The sequence below is a fragment of the Anarhichas minor genome, unplaced genomic scaffold (genome assembly GCF_050575085.1).
Source record: "Anarhichas minor isolate MPS153535 unplaced genomic scaffold, ASM5057508v1 ptg000040l, whole genome shotgun sequence".
NCBI lineage: Eukaryota > Metazoa > Chordata > Actinopteri > Perciformes > Anarhichadidae > Anarhichas > Anarhichas minor.
In genome coordinates, this window is record NW_027466486.1 from 6,840,417 (window position 1) to 6,861,241 (window position 20,825).

Consider the following 20,825-nt stretch of genomic DNA (forward strand, 5'->3'; position numbering starts at 1 on the left):
TGGGTGTTTAAGACAGTGGGGAAACATCTTTAGCGAAGATTCATGCCATATTCATGAAGGTTTTTCTCGGAATTGACAACCTCCAAAATGGATCCTGAATTTCCGATCAGGCGATCAAAAAAGCTTATCCTATGTTCGGCCTAAACATCTGTAAGTCTGGCAATTTCGGAAAAATCCTCTCCCTGTCACTTTTGACAGGATAACATAAAGCTTAATTGTGGCATCTCAAAGCTAAATAACAAATCTATAATCGGTACACAGAGGAGTTTCTACAATCAGTTGAGGGAGTCAATTGGAATCTTCAGAAATAATTAGTGCAAAAATAATTTCCCTGGAAGCCAATGATGTATTTCCCAACATTCATCTTTATTAAGTAAATCAACATACATCAAAAATATATAACCATGCATTAGACAGACAAACGTTTAGACATTTAGACGGCTGGCCTGTTGTTCCTGGAACAGGGCTGGAGGTAGAACAGGACAGAACCACTTCAGCCTCTTCATTCAGGGTCAAAACATTCAATAAATATAACAACTAAAACTGGATAAAAAATAGTCATAGTGTAATAACAACTGCGGAAGTAGTTTCTATACCTCATTTTATACATTATGTCCACAACAAAAATAACCACATATCCTCTCAATCCCGCTGTACAGTCGTTACATTTAATTCCTAACCTTTTCAATCCTTTATGTAGATACCTATACATTGTATAAAATACGACTATAATTGAAGACTTTTTGTGGTGCACTTTCACCTTCATAACATGCCAGGTCAAAAAGAAGGGATGCAGTTTTTAAATCTTTAATAAACAGCCTTAAGCCAGTTCCCAAATCTGCAGGAATGGGAATCATCGTTGAAATTCTCCAACGGGACAGCATGTCTTTGCCACTTTCTATGTACGAATATACACACACTTTGTTTATCTTCACAGTGTTCTCTCAAAACTAGTCTAATTCAGCATGCTGGTTTAAAAACAAAACAGAATGTACATTTTTGTCTTTAATCAGTCGTTTCTTAGTCCCGTCTCAGTACACTTTTTGTGAATTCATTGCAGAATGTTCTAATTAATCTCTCCTAAAAACTCGTGCAACAGTGTTTAAGAGTTTGTGTCGGGGTATAAATTTGGCTGCGTGGGCCAGATTATCAGACGGGGATTAAGCTTCCTTCATCTTTCACTAAAAACTAATTTCAATGGAGATCTCCACTGAAAAATATCCCCAGTCTAAGAACGGACTTAATCCTTTTCCAAGCAACTGGCCTTGTGTGTGTTACGTCTAACGGGAAGAACATACGCTGTAACAGTCGGGTATACATACAGTAACAATACATCAGATAATACAGTATGTACACAGTTGTTGTAATGGAGACCATTCTGTCCACTGAACAGGATTAAGGCAATTTCACAAGTGTCCTGGTATGAGGGCAATTACTGTGCAGCCTTCATTTTGATACAAAAATAAGAAAAAGTCCAGCAAAAAAAATCCTACAGTTCTATTTAACAATTTCTACCGTGTACATGTCTTTTGTTTTTGTTCACCTGGCAACGTATTGTAATTTTATTTATTCATATTTATATATAGGGATTTGAAGTTTCCAATACACAAGTGAGAAATCTAGCATCAGGAAGGAAATGTTACACAGCTTTTACATCAAATACAATCGCTTGTCTAGCCAATTTGGAAGTGGAAATAAAACATCCTTTTTAGTTAGTGGCGATTACAGATAATGTCGCTATGATAAATAATTCAGCTGGAAATGAGTTTTTCCACCTTATTTCTGCATTATACAGCATGCATATTGTTTAAGACATAACAGAGAATGAATAAATCTTAAATAAAACAGCTTGCAGTCAGCAGGATCCACTAAACGTAATCTCAAAAATGTGTGATGAATGCACACCCCAATGCACACGCTCTAGTCCATTATCTATACGGTGTATATTAGAGCAGAATTAATGGTCTTTTGCTGGTTTTACTAACAGTTATTAACACTAAAAAAAAGAGAGCAAATTGCACAGTATGTTCATGTAGCTCGGTCTGCATTGTAGTTCTTCCCCTGTTCCCGCTGGCTCTAATAATCATCGAACGAAAACATAGTGAATAGCTGGTCTCAGGTAGCAACACCGTATCATGACACACAATAGAAAACGTGTTGCAGACTGCATGAAACGTGCCTTGGCTAAAAGATACATAAAACAACAACATAATACCCAATCACACCCCGTATGTGTTTGGTGCAGTGATCTTTTGAGACATACGGTACAGAACAGTACAGTAAGTTCATCATCTTCATGCATAAAATGAAAGGCTCTCTCTCTCTCTGCTCAGTTCAGCAGTGTACCGTATAGCTGTGCCTTGGTCAAACTGTCCTTCCTTGTCAATCCCGTGCTGCCAAATTTTTGGTATCTTGGAGAGGACTTCTTTGGGAGTGCGGGGCCAACACTGAGAGCGGAGCTGGAGCTCGGGCGAGGCCGAACACTCGGCCTGGGGCTGGGGTAGTGTTGAAGACTTGAGGCTTCGAGGGAGCTTTGGTGTAAGGACTCAGCGGAGCTGTCTGCACTCAGATTTACGTAGTCCTTCTTGGCATTGCTTGCTGCCATTGCTTCTCCGCCAGCCTCCTTCTCTTTAGAGCTCCCTGAGAGGAACAAACTGCACTCGGAGTCCTGACTGTCCTCCTTGGCTCTATACAGCACGGATGTTTTCTCCTGCTTCCGATGCTCCATATGTTTCTGACTGCGGCTGGGTGACGGGGGAGCCACAGCAAAACACTGGTCCAGCACACGGCTGCGGAAGACGTCATCTCCTTCTTGGAAGCTGCTGTAGAGAGAGCCCTTGACCTTACTAGAAGGGCCCACGGCAAATTGGCGCTCAGAGAAACTGTACGGAGAGACACGCCCTGTGATGTCACGGTAGGAAGAGGAGAACGCGTTGATGTCTTCTACACTGAGCTGTCTCCAGCGGTTGCTTAGGTCGTCCTCAGGGACCTGGATGTCACCACGGCTGTCCAGAGCTCCTCCACGAGCCTGGCCCAGTCCAATTGTGGACCCCATGCTGTGGGAGGAGGCCAGGCGAGGGGTGCTGGAATGGTATGGTTCACTGAAGCATGAAGCAGTCCTCGTGTACGCTGCTGAATTGCCCTTCTGCGGGCTCCTGGGGGTCACCATATGCTGGATGCTGAGAGACTTGGGGAAGCTTGGAATATCTTTATCGTAAGAGGACATGCTTTTGCGCTCATAGTCCGCACTGCCACCGTCTCTCCAGTCCATATAGAGACCCTGGTGGGAAGAGGATAAGGTGCTGCTGGCAGTGCGCCCACAACCGCCACCAACTCCTCCCTTCTCATCGGATGCGAGGCTGAAGCTAGAGTAGGAACTAGAGGCAGGGAGGCTACCAGTGCCAAAGTCATCATGGTGGAAGGAGGATGGAGGCTCATGGTGGGAGAAACTTCCAGATTGGTAGGCCTCTTCATCTGGGTTGCTGTCAGTGGAGTTCTGGGCGTGCAGTTGGTGCAAAGCGGTGCCGTGGAGGTCAATGCTCTGCCTGCGCTCTTTATCTTGTGATCGTTCAGGACAGTAGAGCGCTGTATCGCTGCAGTACAGGTCAGATGTTTTATATGAAAGGCGACGGTTCAGCTGATCAGTGCTTCCTGTTACTGTAAGAAAGCCTCCATCCTGTGGCTGCGGGCTGGGTGAGCGTGTTACAGGGCAACTGCTTCCAGGTTCAGGCTTCGCCAGGACCTTGGCAATTATGTCTGTGGGCACAGCATCAGAGTATTTTGAGTGGCACATTGCTGTGGTGGCTCCGCTACCCCGATTGTGTTTCTCCATGTGGGAACTGATGCGTTCCTGGAAATCCAGCGGCATCTACAACAGACATAGAAAGAGACAAAAGAAGCTCCATGAAGCTGGGACATAAAAACACAAATATATGCAGATGTTTTTGTGACAGCTACTGAGCCAGTCTTTAAATTTAACCAAAAAAGGGAAGAATTTCTCAACAGCTTATCCTTAATTATTTATAGAATCAACTTGACTCTCTTCCTTAAACATCCTTTCTGCGTCTGCACAGAAGGTATTTTTAGAGTCATTCCTGGAGGACTTTAATCCATAGTTCTGGTTTAGAAAGTCATTTATTCTCGCAAAGCTCACACAGTCCACACCAGTTTGTGTACCTCAGAGGAATTGCACTACTTGGCCCCTCTAATGAACTTGTCAGAAAATTGCTGAACACAACTTAGCTTTTGTCATTCCATAAAAAAATTGTAATGGGAAAATGATTGAAATATTTTTTGGACAACATTTTTGTCTCTCCAAATAATTATCTGTTGTTCTCTCTTCCATCTGTTTCTCTGTCTCTCTCTCTCTTCCTCTCTTGTCTCACTCTCGCACACACACAGACAGACACATTATCTGTAGGATTGGCTAATGTTTGAGAAAAGTGTTCCTGTCAATTACGGACTGGTTTCTTTGTGCCTATTAATGCTGGTCAGGATCAGTAGGAACTGTTCCTGCCACACTGAGTTCTCTCTTTTCTCATCCCTTTCTTTATCCTTTCATCTTTCTCCTCTCGCTCCAATACCTTCATTTACCAAGAGGCCCTTATTCCTTCTCTCTCTCTTGCCCTCTTTCTTCTGTCTACCATCAAACACGTATCATTTCCACAGGGAACGGCTTAGATTCAAATTAAACTAGTGCTCCAGGTCTCCAGCTGGGAATAGAAAAAAAAAAGAAGATAAAATACTGACTTGGCTTTGTTAAGAAATAGAAACTTGCCTCGGCATAAAATAACTTGCATCTTTTAAGTCTGAGCTATTTTTTAGCAGCCACTGCCATTCCCAGAGGGAATGGAGATGGAAAGTAGGTGAGGCTGTGTGGGGGGGGGGGGGGGGGGGCTCCAAGTGAGCTAGCTCAGCATTAGCTGCTATCTGAGGCAAATCTTAATTAACAGCCACACAGTGTTAATCCACGTGACGGCATGCAGGTCTTGTTCCATTTATGAAAATAAGTGATGGTGATGGAACTGGCACTTATTATTTTAGTCATTCTAGCAATTCACTCTTTAAAGGCCATTTCTATAAAATACTCTACCAATGGAGTAGGTTTTACATTTCCTTGTTTTATAACCAAATTATTTTATTAAAAGTGAGATTATTAAAAGAGATCTTCAATTGGCTTTTCGCTGAGCCTCTGCCCCCTTAATTACCACCACTGCCCGTTAACTGTTCTTACACAGCACATGTGCAGTGTACAATAATAACAATGGCAAATTACGAACCCAAGTTTGTAGTAATCTTTTAAAAATGGGTCTTCGATTTCACATAGAAGTTAACAAAAGCGGAGCTCATTTCCAGCCTTCATTTGCTGATTTTTATCAGTTGAAAAGATAACAATCAATAGCAGATTTTATGAGGGGTAGCTAGCTGGCACAAGCTAATGCTATAGCCAAAACTACAAGAGTAGTTTAAAAAGTAACATTTTAATGTTTCCAGGTGATTTGTTTTACAACCAAAAAGCCTATAAAAGGGTCTTAAATATGCACAAGATGGTTATAATGCTACAGCTACATGTCCCAGTCAGTGTGTAAACACCCTCACATGTAGATGATCTATAGAAGACATGGAGAAGCAGCATTGTTTGTGTATTGTAGGGTAGAACTAGTTGGCCATAGTATTATAGTAAAGTATTATTTATTTCAGGGTTTGCGCTGCAACATTTTTACTTGGCCTTGTATGACCAATAGCTTATGTTGGCAATCTTAAGACAGATATTGCTGTATAACAGACATGCCTGAGTCAGTTTGCTAATTTTTTACAGTTTTGTTCTTGTGCTACAATATGTTTTTAGTTCATCCCATAATTGTCACTTATTGCCGCAGTGGCTGCTGCTCTTCTAAAGTTATATAGACTTCTTATAAGCTACTAGTACAATTAACCTCCAGCCTGCTTTCGTGTCCATCACTGTGTTTATTAAAGTAGAATCAGAAGTATAAGAAAAATGGAAAACATTATCTTTTTAGAGGTTTTTGAAGGTGAATTGTCCCATTTCTTATATAAAATAATAAATGAGAACTTATGAATATATAATTATCTAAATAGTCAATGTATTTGTATAGAGTAATTATCAGCTTTTATTCTTTTGTGCATCAGGTGTCACCTCAGGCCGGGCTTTCATTTATTCATTCATTATGCAGAGCCGGGGTGCAGACAGACGGCACTTCAGACAGCAGACCTTCATCAGTCCGATACTGAAGAGGCCATGAGCACTGCGCTTCAGTCTTATTGTGAAAACCACTCACCAAGGCTTAAAGGTATACACTTACACAACATCGAGAACATTACAGAAATAATGCACCAAGAATAGTTCATTAGCACACTAATTGTATACAGCTAAACTGTACATACTGTTCAATTATGGATGATGTAGTTTTACCCATCAATCTGATGAATTCCAGTAATGAATACAGAGGATTTGACCTCAGTGTCCTGATTGCTATACAGCCCTAATCAAGCTGCTTATTCTGGACTGTTTTCAGCCTTCTGCTATTGTGGAGGTGTGTCTAGTCTAATTTGGTAAATCCAGGAAATCAATTCAAGTAATTTCTTTAAATGGTTTTAACATACTTTTACGTCCAAAGGTTTGCAAACATTGTTTTTTATATTGCAGCACAGAATTGAATTTACTCATCGATGCAGTTGTAGCAGTGTTGGGGAGCTCACCTCAGACAACTTGTGTGCTCTGTAGTGAGACTTGCACTGCAGCAGCTGGGCTGCCAGGTTGCAGTCTTTTCTGTACAGGTCCTGTAGGAGGCAGAAAGATTATCCCCTGTCACTAAATTCATTCTTGTTAACTTTGGCAGCCAGAGTGGTGCAAGTAAGCTTTTGACCAACAGGGATTGTGTTTTCACTTTACAATACAGCCTTCTAATTGTGGTTGAATTATTCTGTAATTATGGGAGCCTTTCGGAGGAAATCATTTCAGGACAGAGTAATGTATTGTTACCGTGGTACTATAGCAACAACAAATCAAAAAATAAGTATATACTGTATATATGTGTATACATATTTATATTTAAAAACGAATAAACAAAAACAAAATGCCTGGCATGACTGGATTTTTCAATAATAAGAAATGTATAGTATAGCATACAATATTAAGCACACAGTGTATTTGTATTCCATTGGAAAATTGGGATAAGTAGCCTACTGCATTAGGCAATTAATTGATTTAGTGAACTGTCAAATAAAAGGAACACATTCTTCAATTGAAGCTGGTAGAGTTTAATTAGTTAGCTCCTATTTATCACCGTGGCCGTATTATTTCACTAGGTTTCACATCATGTGATTGCAGGATCTTAATAACACCACTAACCTTTTTCATGTATAATATGTCTGCCCAGGACAGTCTTTGCTCATTTTATTATGTATTCACATATCTGCACATTCCAACCTATGGAAGAAGCTAAGCTGTATTCTTTTTTTCTCTATCTCTGTGCTTTCTTTAACGGATGATTTTTGCTTAAAAAGAGCAAAGCGAGGGTGATCCATTGCACAGCAGTTGCTCAGTTGAACTGTTTCCTGCATTTTCTGAATACATGTGCTTGTGTTGGTGGTTATCTGGTTTAGTTCACTTTCTTTTCCTCTCCCTCCTCTGTGAAATCCATCCTTTTATAAAGGTCAGTTCTTGCTGCACTGTAGCCTCCCTGTGCCTCTATCACTACACAGCCCTGTCAATGCTTCCCATAACATCAGAGCCCTCTCTTTGACAGTTTCAACTCCCTCACCAGTTAACACTGACTGCTTTTTGAATCACTATTTCTTTTCTTTTTGTCGCCAGGCGACATTTGGGCTCCCGGTAGTTTCTGTGGACGTGTCAAATAAACCGTTGGGACCGCGGTGATGTCTTCGTTAACATGAGTTGTGTGTTTTGCTAGGAATGTCAGCCACCAGCTGCTGTGGAGACAGTTTCTGGGAGGTCTTGAGATGAGGTCATGGTATATATTTTAGATGACTATGTGAATAGAGCAATGAAAGTTTCTTGTGGCTTTGTTCGTGCGGTCAGATTGCCTTTAACAAGCATGGACGAATTATGGGACTGTCCCTAAAACAAGGTAGCTAGACCCAGACTGAAAGAGATACAAAACGACTACGAACGGCAAGGCTGCAGATGTTTGGTATCTCTTTGTAGTTGTTTTGTGTTGTAGTTATAATGTCTCTTTGTAGTCATTTTTGCATGTTCTTTATGCCATTTTGCATCTATTTATGGTCTTTTCCTTTAGTTTAGCCCATGTTATAAGTACATTTAAAGCTTGCTCTCTGGAGGAAAGGCCTGCCCTGCTGCTGGTTCTTATGGAACAAATTATCCTCCCACTCTAAATGAACCTTGACTCCAATCAGCCTGGCCCGATCTGGGAGGATCGTCAAAATACTCTATATCGCAGAAGTGCTAAAATCTGCCACAAGAGAGAAAATCTAACCTGACCTGGAGCCCCCAATAAGAAAACCCAGTTAAATCACTTCACAGAAAGTGAGGCACCAGATTGCCACATGCCCCTGAGCTCAGATCCCTGCAGCCCCGGCTCCAAATTCTAGCAGCCCTGAGGATGCCCATTGATGTCAGTATAATCACTATAAAACACCCAGTGGCTTAGAGTTAATTCCTCTATCTGCTGTGGCACCTTGAAGCACAAATATCCAGAATGTTTGCAAAAATGTTGTGAATATGAGACTTAAAGCAACAGTGAGTTCTCAGAGAAAGCTGGAAATGTGACAAGAGAAAGTTTCCGTCAGCTTTTTGAAGAGTTGTCAGAGTTGAAGAGGTGCTAAGAATGCCGGATTACTGACCAGGCAAGTACAGCAAATCTCTGTGGCCCTTAATGCCCCATATACTACTGCTTAATTCGTGGGCCTGAAGGTGGAATATGATTTGGGCGTGACTTCAACTGAACTTTCATCAGACAAAAAAAGTTCACATTTTGTACAAGTGAGCACAATGCTGACAGAGATGTCAGTTGGAGCTCATATTGCATGATGCAGCTCTGGGTACTCACGTTGTCCTCTCTGAGTTTATTGGTTGTGATCTTCGCATCCATGAGGTGGTTGTTGAGGAGGATGATTTCCCGGCTGAGGGCTCTCTTTTCCTCTTCATGGTGCTGGGACTGCAGTGTAAAAGAGAGAATTGACAAGGGAGAAGAGAAATTGAAAAACAAAGCAAGATAAAGCCAAAACAAAAAAAGGATGTTAAAGGTTGAGATGATGAGTGGGGTGGGGGGGCAGGAAGCAAAAGGTTGGACCAAAGAGTTGAGATAACGAGAGAAAGATGAGGAAGCTAAAGTTGGAGGAGCAACGGAAGAAAAATAAGATGATAGAAGAGGGGAAGAAAAATGAGAGGAAGGGAGCCGTAAATCACTATCAGTCTGAAGACGGCGCCAGCTGCAGGTCTTAATTAAGAGAAGATTACACTTGCCAGCGCTCATATCATATCAATTACTCTGGGAGGTAGACAAATAGAGGGGGAGAGAAGAAGGAGAGAGGAAAACAAAGAGGGAGAGAGTGAGAAAGACAAATGAAACACTCGTTCCAATTTCATTACTGTCAAAGAAATGCAAAATGACTGCGCTGGAGTGACATTTCAGCCCCAGTGACAGTGGAGTCTAATGATGGCGATGTCATCTCGTCTTTCTGTCTGCCCACTTTAATCTCAACAACTGTCACTGCCACATTGTCCTGCACTGCACATTTGGCACAGACATTCATGGTGCCCTGAGGATTATTCCTAATATGATTCTGGTGGCCCAGACCTCATCTAGCCTCATCTGCCTAAAAGTCCTATTTATACACATGAAATTAACAGTTGATCGAGTAACATGGTCTTGCTCATAGAGGATGAACCATTTCCGTTTTCTACACACTATGAGCTTTCCTCTAGCATCATCCTCAGTTCAAAGTCCTTTGCAAGCACAATATCTTAATAGACTCTCAAATCTACTGAGCACATGCATGTTCCCAGAGGGATGAACCCTTTTGATTTCAATTACACTGTGACTTAAGTTCAGAGGTTGTCATCAGTTTGTTAATTGTTCTGTACCACATCTTTACATGGTAAGCTGCGGTTGACATTGCAGCTTCTCGGAGCCAGTAGTGGGTTTTGTTGGCTAAAAAAAACAATTTTCTTTTTTATTCTCTCTCTGTCACACACACACACACTCACACAGACACACACACACACACACAAATAATTGTGAAAGCTGCCACACAGCGCCGGCTGACAAATGATACAGCTCTAAACACTCGTTTGGCCTCCTACCCTTCTGTCTTTTAATCTCTCTGGCGGTGATTGTTTTGATATACAGGGGTGCAGAGCCAATTTAATAGGTGGCAATTAATGTCAGTTTAAGCAATAGGCCAGCATTGATATTTAAATTCTGTTAGGATTTTCACAATCCTAACAGACTTCTTTTCACATTTTCTGATGCTGATTGTGCGGGTGACCACATCGGAGCACTTTAAAGCTCAGATATCTAATTGCTCCCTGTTCTGTCTTTGTTAAAATTATGTTTTATTGGATCAAAGACAATTTCTCACTCAGATGTTATTATACATAACAGTTTTGTAATGTAATATATTGCCGTAAATACAAGAGTGACGCAATAGATCTTCTGGTTCCAACAGAATAGTGTAACAAGTCGTTTTAAGAGATATTCTGCTCCTTTTTTGAGTAAAAGTAAAAATACCACAATGTACAAATACTGCAATACAATTAAAGGACCTGAATAAAAATCTTAGTTAAAACTGTATTACGTATTCTTTTGGCCACATGGGGGCAAGGTGTTAAAACAATTTCACATATTATCATCTTATTGAATTGGTATAGCTCATTTGTTAGCAAATAGTTAACTATGTACACCTCCGGCAGGCGTTATCATTCATTTGGAGTCTTGTTTATGTCCACCTGGTGAATGCAAGTCCAATATTCAATCTTATTTTAGTGTGGTTTAGTTTCCACTAAATTCTGTGTGAAGCATCTGTCTCTTGAGCTGCTAAATGCTCCACTATGCTCACCAAACAGCTGTTTGCTGCATTTACAAACGACGCTGATGAGATTGAATCAACAAATTAACGTTGCGGGCTGTAAAAACAAAGCAAGGAGCTAAAAGACACCTGCTCTGTAGTGCTGAGGCAAAGTTGTGTCATAATTCTCTGTGAGTTCATGAAGCACGTCTTTTTACATTACACATCGTCATTTGATCCATTGTTAATGTAAAGATATTAATTTAATGTCGCTTTAAAAAAATCTGTGGTTGTTTCTTGGCCCACCCTCCAAGATCTCAGAAATTATCTTAACTAACAATGTTCATCCAAAAAAAATCCAAAACTACTTTTTTTCTTGGAGGCCATGGTTCGCAGACAAAAAGGTTTGTGAGGGGATAAGTTGGTAATGTAAAAATATTTAATAGAGCAGCTTTTATATTAGTAAAAGGCAAAAAACGCTTATTAATCCCCCAAAAAACATCAAGCAGGTTCAGCTTTAATATCTGTTTCTTCTTATCTCTAAAATCCCTCTAGAACAAAGAGTAATGTATAATGTACTGACAGTAAAATTGACCCTAGAAGGTCAAAAAAGTTTGAAAACCGTGTTGCGTATTTTCAAAAATAATTTGCCACTTTGAAGCCAGAAGAAACCTTTTTCCTCACTGTAGCTGCTGACTTTGAAAGCTTTCATATATCCAGTAATCGCTCGGATCTTCTTACAAACTGATACTTCACTTACACACGTTTAAAGGCAAAATTGGAAACAGAGTCTTATAGATAAAAAAATGAAACATAGAACAATCTTAATAGCCCTAATATGATGAACATGGTCTTGTACTGTACTTTGGAGAGAGGGAGGAAGTGAAATTGTAATTACAGTGTCATGACCAGCGGAAGAATCACAGCTGTGCACACTGAGTTTTTCTATCTCCTCTAGTCACACTGTGTTGGATACACAGGCTGTCACCAAGACGTTCTTATCAGTTGCTGCCACACATATAACAGAACCGCATCAAGGAAAATTAATATGCAAATTTTGACTATCTTATTTTACGGAGATTGACCCAGTGGAGGTGGAGGGATGCCGATCTGTTATTATTAATTCAAAGGATTTGTTGAATTGGGAGCACAGTGTATAAAAAGGGAAAAATATGTCTTTTCTGAGACACTCCCAATTTGATTTAAGTATTCTGCTGGAGATTCGGCCGTTTCACTGGACAACAAATGAAGCCTGAATCCCATGAGATGCAATTACTGAAGACTGCGGTTTATGGAGGAGAGCAGAAAACTCCACTCCAGTTAAATACAATCTTGCTTTAAACTTATTTACTTTAAACAAATCACATTTTCTAACCAAGATGATTTTTAAGTGCTGATAACAATTTTCCTGAATAAAACAGATTCTAAATATTGTGAGTAAATTTAAAGAAACCAAGAGAAAGTCAGTCAAGACCTCAGTGGCCACCCTGGAGGCAGCAGAGAACGTGTCTGGAAGAATAAAGCAAAACAATATGCTTTGAGTTGTGTTGTCTTTAACAACTCAATACACCTTTCTCATAAGCAAAATGATCCCTCCATCTCTACAGTCACTGCAATATCTCTAAATGTTATGTCAGACAAGAATACAATCTTTGGTAAATGTATGGGACCAACAAGTTATTTAATTAGTCCCGATAGTTTGCACAATTTTTAAGTTTCATCTTTGCTGATTTCGATTTAGATGTCAGCGGCACAAACAATCACTAGTCTGATGTTTTCATGCCTGATAAACTAAGCAGCTAAAATGCATCGATTCTGAATCAAATATCATTGATCATCTTCATGTTCTTTCATATAGGCTTGGACAAGAAATAACTGATTAGAGGCCCCAGAGATTAGAGTGAGCCTCTGTGTTTCATAAATGAATATAAATAGTTCAGATTTTGACAGGCGATAGATTAATACATCTGGATAGAAATGTACTGCATATACCGAGAACAGAGGTTAACCATGCTGCCACTTACGGAGATGCTTTGAATAGCAACTAACAATCAATTTTCATTATTGATTATTCTATTACTCAAACTCTCACTTGATACACTATTTATTTAGTCTACAAATGCTGTTATAAGTGTTTATGGATCTATTTGCCTATGCGTATATGGGTACATAATAGTTTATTTGTTAATTGTATTTTGCATTATTAATCTAAAGCTGCAAAGTAATGCAAGTTATCAAATAATCGCAGAGTAAAAAGTACAATATTCACCCCTGAAATGCAATGGAATAGAAGTATAAAGAACAAGTACCTCAAAATTGCACTTAAGTAAATTACTTGAATAAATGTACTTAGTTAGTTTCCACCACTGGTTATGAGTTTGAATGTTTTTTAATGCTGACTTCTTGATGTTGTTGTTGCTTCTGTTTCCTGCTTTAAGAGGGATCTCTAAGATGATCGAGCACTGTGTCTCCTGATTTTTTAAATATAATATATTAGAATATTAACAATACTTCCTGAATGTTTATAAGTGATTTACAGCAGGATTGTGTTTAGTATTGACACATGTTGAAGTGGACATTACCCTTATTAGGAGGTCAGTCATTGAGTGAGACTTTAATTTCCTGGCAGCAGCGCCAGCACCGCTCATGACAGCTCATGAATCACTACAGTCCAACATCTTTTAAAAGAATTACGTAAACAACAAGAGAAACTATAATAAAATAACCCATATCATGTAGAATAATCTATTACATAATTAGAAGTATGAGTAGTAATTATAGCTTCATTACTTGTAGTTTATTACAGTCTGAATCTTTAAAATTGCATCTATTCTAATGCAGTCTGAATTGTATATTTTGGGCAACACAGACAAAAAGACTACCTGACTAAACATTATATGCAAATATGTCTTTCCTGCTTGCACCATCACTACTTCAGAAGAGGCTCCAAGATGAATTTGCTCTCTTACGAAACAGTCTCACGGGCACCAAGCTATAACTAATCAGTCACTGACATTGCCAGAGTTATATTTCAGCAGTGTTTTTTTGGTATCACTTCATCTTTACAAACAGCTTCATCTGCAGCACTGTTTATCTGGAGATCAAAACGTAGACAGTTACTCCAATGTCATCACAATGTGCATCTGTCAGTGCTTTCAGGTGCTAATCACTTGCTTTGCTCTTCATGAAATAGTTTTATTCTTCGCTGTTTGTCAGTTGACCTTGTAAGTTTCGGGCCTTTCAGAACTAATTACGTGTCTAATTTGATTTGAGCTGCTTTTGTCACCGCCTGCCTTCCTGGACTGTCTTCTACAAAGGAACATATTTCCCCCTTGAAATGCCATTGCATGACATGACGTCAAAAGAAATGGCAAATCCCAATGAGCTCTGCCTAAAAGAAGGAAACAAATCACATACTGTCTCCTGCCTGTTAGACAGACAATCCTTTTAAATGCCAATAGTTTCCATAATGATTTTCACATGACCAGAATACGATGATGTGTGATCCATTTTAGGCTTTCAGTGTATTCATGATATGACAAAGCAAGACGGATTACTTTGGAGCATCACAAATAATTAGGACTGCAAATACTGCGAGACAAATGTTGTTCTGAATGGCTGTCTTCTGAACATACAGAACTATATTTCATGTCTTGATTGATTTATTACAATTTTCACGCCTCACTGATCCACCACCATGCATGAGTAGACAGAGAAATTCATCCAGCAAAATCTCCATGATTTACTGCAAGTCAAAATATAGCTGTTCACAATAGCATAATTCTCACGTTAAAGGGTCAGTTCACCCAAATGACAAATTACTCATAGTGGTGTCTTGTAGTAATAAAATCTCAAGTAATACATTCATCAATTACCTATGGGACGCATACCTATACCTTTTTTTCCAGTAATATCTATGGATTGTGAACATGCGCATGTGTATAGCAACTAAATGTGGATGTACAGTAGATGTGCGTCCAGTCTTCATGCTAAGCTAAGCTAGTCATCTCCTGGCTCAGACTCAATAATTGCAAATACAAATACATTTCTACAAACATGTGAGTGAAATCAATCTTCTAATCTAATTCTTAGCATCAAAGTGAATAAGCATGCATATCCTAAAGTAGAATAAGTAGAAGTGAAGTAGGTAAAGTAGAATGCACCATGAAAATCAGCGGATGCTCTTTCATATCAGCTTTGCCATCAATATTCTAGCAACTTGCTGCTGGTTCACCGACAACTTCACGCAGTCCTCTTACATTAGTGTAATCTATGGATCAAACTTCTGATGAGATTACGATCCACTTTAATCATGATACTGTAAATCGTAAGGATTGGACCACCCCGTTAAGCCGACTCATATTTTGCTCTGATACTGGCTGGTAAATACTAAAGCAGAGGCTGTGGGAGGAGATGTGCTGCTGCTGAGGTGACCAGAACAGCAGTTAGCTATAATAGTTTTCTAACAGGGGTTGCATGGCAGGTAAGACCAATTACTTTGGACATTGATTGCGCTCCCTATCTTTGATCATGTAATTGCTTTGAGACAAATGAGAGCGGTTCTTCTGCTAAACAGTTCAAATCGATTATAGTATAGTCGTTGTCATTCTTAGACCAGAGAGAGCAAAGAGAGCAAATCATGCCATCACTCTTGCATTATCTGATTGAGTAAGACTAAGTTTATCATTATGTAATTTATTATGATCACTTTATTTGCGGATCTGAAGCTTGTGTACTTTAAAATACTTTGTTTCTCTTGTCTTTAAACTCCAGTCTGGCACTTTTCTATATATATTCACTTTCAATAGAGGCCAAGGCTTCTCATCATGGTTCCAAACACTTATTGATGAAATCATTGATTTATGTTTGAGTATGAGGGTGCAGATTACGCTACATTACACCATAGTTTCTCAAAGTGCGGCCCGCAATCTGTCTGGTTGCATGGTGTCGCAGGAAATACGTTCTGACATCATCAATGCTAGTGCTGTTAGGGAAAGCTAATGATGTCAGTGGACATCTTTGCAGTTTAATAATGAGGAAGTGAGATGGAAAAGATATTTTGTTTTATGTACGCACTTGTTCTCTGCAGCCTCTCAATCATATATAAGCTCTGTAAATTGACACTCCATGTTGTAGTATATCATAAAAATGTATTCAAGAAGTGATAGTGTAATCTGCCATAAAACGTAAAAAAAATAATATATCCAAAAAATGTGTAGTAATAGTATGCCATGAAAATGTCATGAATAATGTCATGGAATAGGATGTCAAAAGATTGTCATAGTTGTATGTCATATGCAATTTCATACTCAAATGTCATAGTATAGCATGTCTTAAAAGTCTCCACGGTTCCTGGATGTTTCAGGAAAAAAAAGAAACATCTGGTAATATCAATCACCTCAGGATTAGTGTCTTACCGTCCTGTGCATCTTGTCCTCCAAATCCTGGTTGATCCTCTGAAGAGCTGCATAGCTACTCTGGATCCTAAAAGAACAGATAATAATCGTTATGGCCTGATTTGAATACAAACCACAACACATGAAAACTACAGAGTATTTTACTGTTCATCGTTGAATAAGCACCTGTAATCTCCACATCATTTTAGACAGAGAAATAAGTAAATTAATACATCAGGGTGCTGACAGAGAATCTCGGAGGGGCTTTGCAGGATATTTTAAAAACTGTCTCAGATTTGGAGATCACTCAGGATAAAATCTACTGAGCCATATGTTTAAGGAACACAGCATAAAATACTAAGAAATATTCATATTGTAGGATTGGATGTCAGTAAACACACATAAGCAGACTCTATTAACTCTACAGCTGAAGACTAACATGTTTATTTGTCTCTTGTATTTCTCCTATTAATTCTCTCGTCACTATTGCTTTTTGGTAGATGTCCAGCCCATTAGTGAGCTTAATGGAACAGGAAGTCTACTCTATTTGTTAACTTGTTCCCAACGTTTTTATCATGTCACCTCTCAGTTCAGTATCATATTTTCAAATTAGCTAGCAGGCCTGAGAGAGTGTTGATAAACCAGCATTTATGGCTCCATTAACCAGACAGACATGGAGAGTGGGCAGTGGAGACAATAAGCACAGACAAATAATAAAACAAAGACCTGAAAGAGATTCAAGCTCGCACAGAGGTAACGTAAATGAAAATGAAAGAGTGGCACTGGAAGAAAATGGTTCACTGATTACTGGCGAGCATAAGACCTGAGTTTGTCATGCACCACTCTTTGTCTTCAACAAGCTCTGCCTATCATTCAGATATTTAAAATTAGGACAAGAGGGTTGGGCGTCTGCTTTTCAAGCTTCAGGGACGAGTTTAAAGGTGCAAGATCCGATATTGGGAGCATTGCGATTGCCTCTCAATGACTGTCAACAGCTTTAGCACCATTTTAGCTAACAGTGTAAAAGGGGCTGACAGAACTAACAGTGTTTACCTGATGGAGAACTGCAGGCTGGGTGCTACCCTTCCGCGACGGCATTATCAGCTGTAACCACTGTATGAGAGCAGTGCAGAGCAGCGGCAGTGAGCTGACCAGTGGGTCACGCTCACATGCACGAACATTCAGTAAAAGCATACACGGCCGTCAGCAAAGCAAGGAGAAGCTCAGATAACAACACACACAGAGGGGGAGCGACTTTTCTGAGAGAACACAATCTGGGTTACAGTTAATAAAAAGGCCAAAGTTAATTTCAGGTCTGTATGAACTCTGGTCTGCTGCACGAAAGTCAGATGCCCTCCAAGGTGCACGCTACTTCCTGCACTGAATGTCAGCATTAGGTGGAGGTGTGCACTCTACCAATATAGACTTAATTATTTAGGATACTGGGTTGCAAATGGGCTGAGTAACACTGTCATGACCTTTAATGACATGCTACAGCATGTGAAAACCCTCTTCATCTATCACCTAATTTCCTCTTCGACGCAACACAACTTTGCTGGGTTTCTTCCTGATGGAGAAGTTGCAGTTCTGCATTACATAAGAAGGCAAGCTGCCCCCAGAGTCATGCACATGTGCTCACACACCTGCGTAGTTTCTCTGTAAATTTCTCCAGTTCCTCCTGGGCCCGTCGCAGCTCTGTCTCGAGGTACTGCCGAGTAGAATCAAACTCCGTCTCCACCATCTCTAGTTTGTGGGTTGTGTACGACAGTCGCTTACGGAGGTCATCCTTGTGGTCGTGGAAAGAGCTGAACGTGCAGCAGAGAGAGAAAAAACAGGAGGACACAGTCACAAAACTACTGTTATTGCGGAGAAAAAACACACAGACAGAGAGGAAAGCCATAGACTATAAAGTAAAGAGTATATGTGTTTGTGTGAGAGGGAGGTATCGGGATGAAGTGCAGCTGGAGTGTAATCCAGTTTGAAGCGAGAGACGTCCCAGATAGGGGTAAAGCATTGAGTCTAATGGGGAGGAGGAGATGGATGGAGAAGGAACACTAATCATTTTCCATTCACAGGGAGGGAGCAAAGCTGGGAAAGGAGCTCCCATAGCTGTGCTGGTGAATTCCATTACACAACTATTGAACCTCTGAAAGAATATGAAAAGATTGTTTGCCCCCAGACACAGACCATGGGTGATTCATAGAAGAAGAGAATATCGAATGGACCATGGTTGTGTGTGCGAGTGAGCTTTAAAAGAGGATGAAAGAGACAGAAAGAGCATTAGAGAAAGTGAGTGAGAGACCACAATAGCACTGATTCAACAGCACCACCCTCATCAACAGCAACAACATACCAGTCAGGGAGCAATATTTTCATTCATTTGATGCAGGTTTGAGCGTGGGGGATGAAAACACACAGACTGGGACTCACTGAGGGAATGGATGGGGATGTTGGAAGGCTAGAGATGAGGAGCAGTGGCTGTGTGAGCGCTGGGGGATTTAGCATTTTGCCAGACTGATGGATACTTGGCTCACGGAGAAGTTTTATGGCTCAGCGCTGCCAACCAGCAGGCGCAATAAGTGCACCTCCAAGTCCACCTCGGCCCAGAGCCTCAATTAGGAAGCCGGCAGTAAAGAAGGAGAATATGGTGTCCACAGAAAGACTTATAGACTGTGTTGTGTCAATACGAGGGATGGACTACCTTTAATATCTGGGTTGGTTGAAGATCTCCACAAATCAAGTCTTCATCAAGCGTTAAGAAGTCTGAATATAAGTAGCCAAGCAAAAATAAGCACATTAACGTAAACCCTGACATTGGAATAGTAAATAATCATCCAGTGGTGTGCAAAAAAAGCACAACAATTCACCAAACTTTAAAAGGAATAGAAAAATGATTTGAAAAATATGCAAATTTCTTTGTGAAAGTGGAGTGTAGTGACTGATACCACTTTCATCATGTGTTTGCTAGGAATATTTGTCTTCAAATCTCTCTCTTGCAAAGAAAGCACATTTCCCAAAATGTGGAATTGTGCCTTTATAAATGTTTGACGAGTCATTGAAGAGTTTATATATCCAACAGGCTCAGGTGTAAAAAGTCTTTACAACGTCTCCGCTCTCTAACACCTGCAAGTGATGTTGTGAAATCACATGGCAAAGAGCCAGAGAGTTATTATAAGCAGCTAACATGCGAGCCCTGGGCTCTTATCACTATGTAATGCCAGTTTAATTAAGTCTGACTGCACAGCCATTGATTATTTCTTTAGGGTGTTACTACAATGGATTTGTGTCCAGATGTATTACACTGTTGTTGTTTAAGTGCAGTAGAGTGTCAACTTGGATGTAGATGTCAGCTAATACAAGACATAAAGATATAAGAGACAAGAGATAGAAAGATGAATGATGGGAATGAATAGATGCAACATTATGCTTTTAATGGCTTTTTAATGGTCACGACCTCCCGATGAGAATCCATTTCCATTAGTCAAAATGAATGAATGAGGCTGATGTTTAGAGTTTAAAACACTCCCCAGACTGACTCATCTTACCTTCTTTTCTGATGTTTGCAACCATTTCTCTGTGTTTTGAGGGCAGTTTTGCCAATGTATATCTTTTTCATATTTTTCTCTCTGCCTCGGCTCTCATGTGTGTATAGTTGCCTCTGCTGCTGCTGGTCGGCTGGATGTTGAAGCCAAGTTTGAACTCTAACCACAAACCAACAGTGAAAGCTCTAAGTCTTGCCTGGGGAGGCAGATAGGAGTTGGCTATCTGTGATGACCCTGGCAAGAGAGCAGAGAAAAACAGCTTTGAAGTCCCACAGATTTAGCAGCACATTTTGTTCTGTTGACTCCAGACAAAAACAGAGATTTTTTGGGTGCATTGAGAGAATGAGCCAGTGTGGTATGACGAAGCACAGCAGGGGGCTCAATTAAATAAGTTCAGTAAACAAACTTAAATAGCATGCAAGACTTTGAGTTATTGCGCGTCCAGTTGAACTCTGGACTCTGCTCTTCCTATTGAAGGATAAATGCACAAAGATCTTCTTCCTGTAATTCTGCAATCCATTCAAGTATGTGCACACATTTCAAAAAATACAACCAAAGTTACACTGTGAAAACTACAACAAAATATTTTCATCAGTTGAGCCGCCTTTTCATCATTTACTTTTCTCTCTTGTTGGGAACAATTGACTGCAGTCACCATAAACTACAGGACCTTATGGAATAGTGAGTTATTGACCAGCTGACCAGAGAGGTTACTCCTCAATGAATCAGTGTTATGATGTGTGTGATTTACATCCTTCATCATCTCTAGTTCTAGGGCTTGAACTCAGGTCTCCTGCACCGTAAGAACTTAATTACCTGCCACTAGCAAGCATTTGATGCCAGAATGATAATAATTTCTTTATGCAGGTGAATTTAA

General features: G+C 40.0%; 1 protein-coding gene across 1 annotated transcript; it reads right to left on the minus strand.

The window, feature by feature from the left end:
* Positions 1–2,329: 2,329 nt before the first annotated feature.
* On the minus strand, positions 2,330–20,034 carry begain (brain-enriched guanylate kinase-associated). The gene is made up of 6 exons (XM_076108693.1): positions 19,952–20,034; positions 18,050–18,211; positions 16,428–16,494; positions 9,051–9,158; positions 6,721–6,801; positions 2,330–3,868 (listed from the first exon to the last, which is right to left on the minus strand). The coding sequence occupies exons 1-6, from the start codon at positions 20,020–20,022 to the stop codon at positions 2,330–2,332; spliced, it is 2,028 nt and encodes a 675-aa protein (XP_075964808.1). The 5' UTR covers positions 20,023–20,034.
* Between the last annotated feature and the right edge of the window lie 791 nt (positions 20,035–20,825).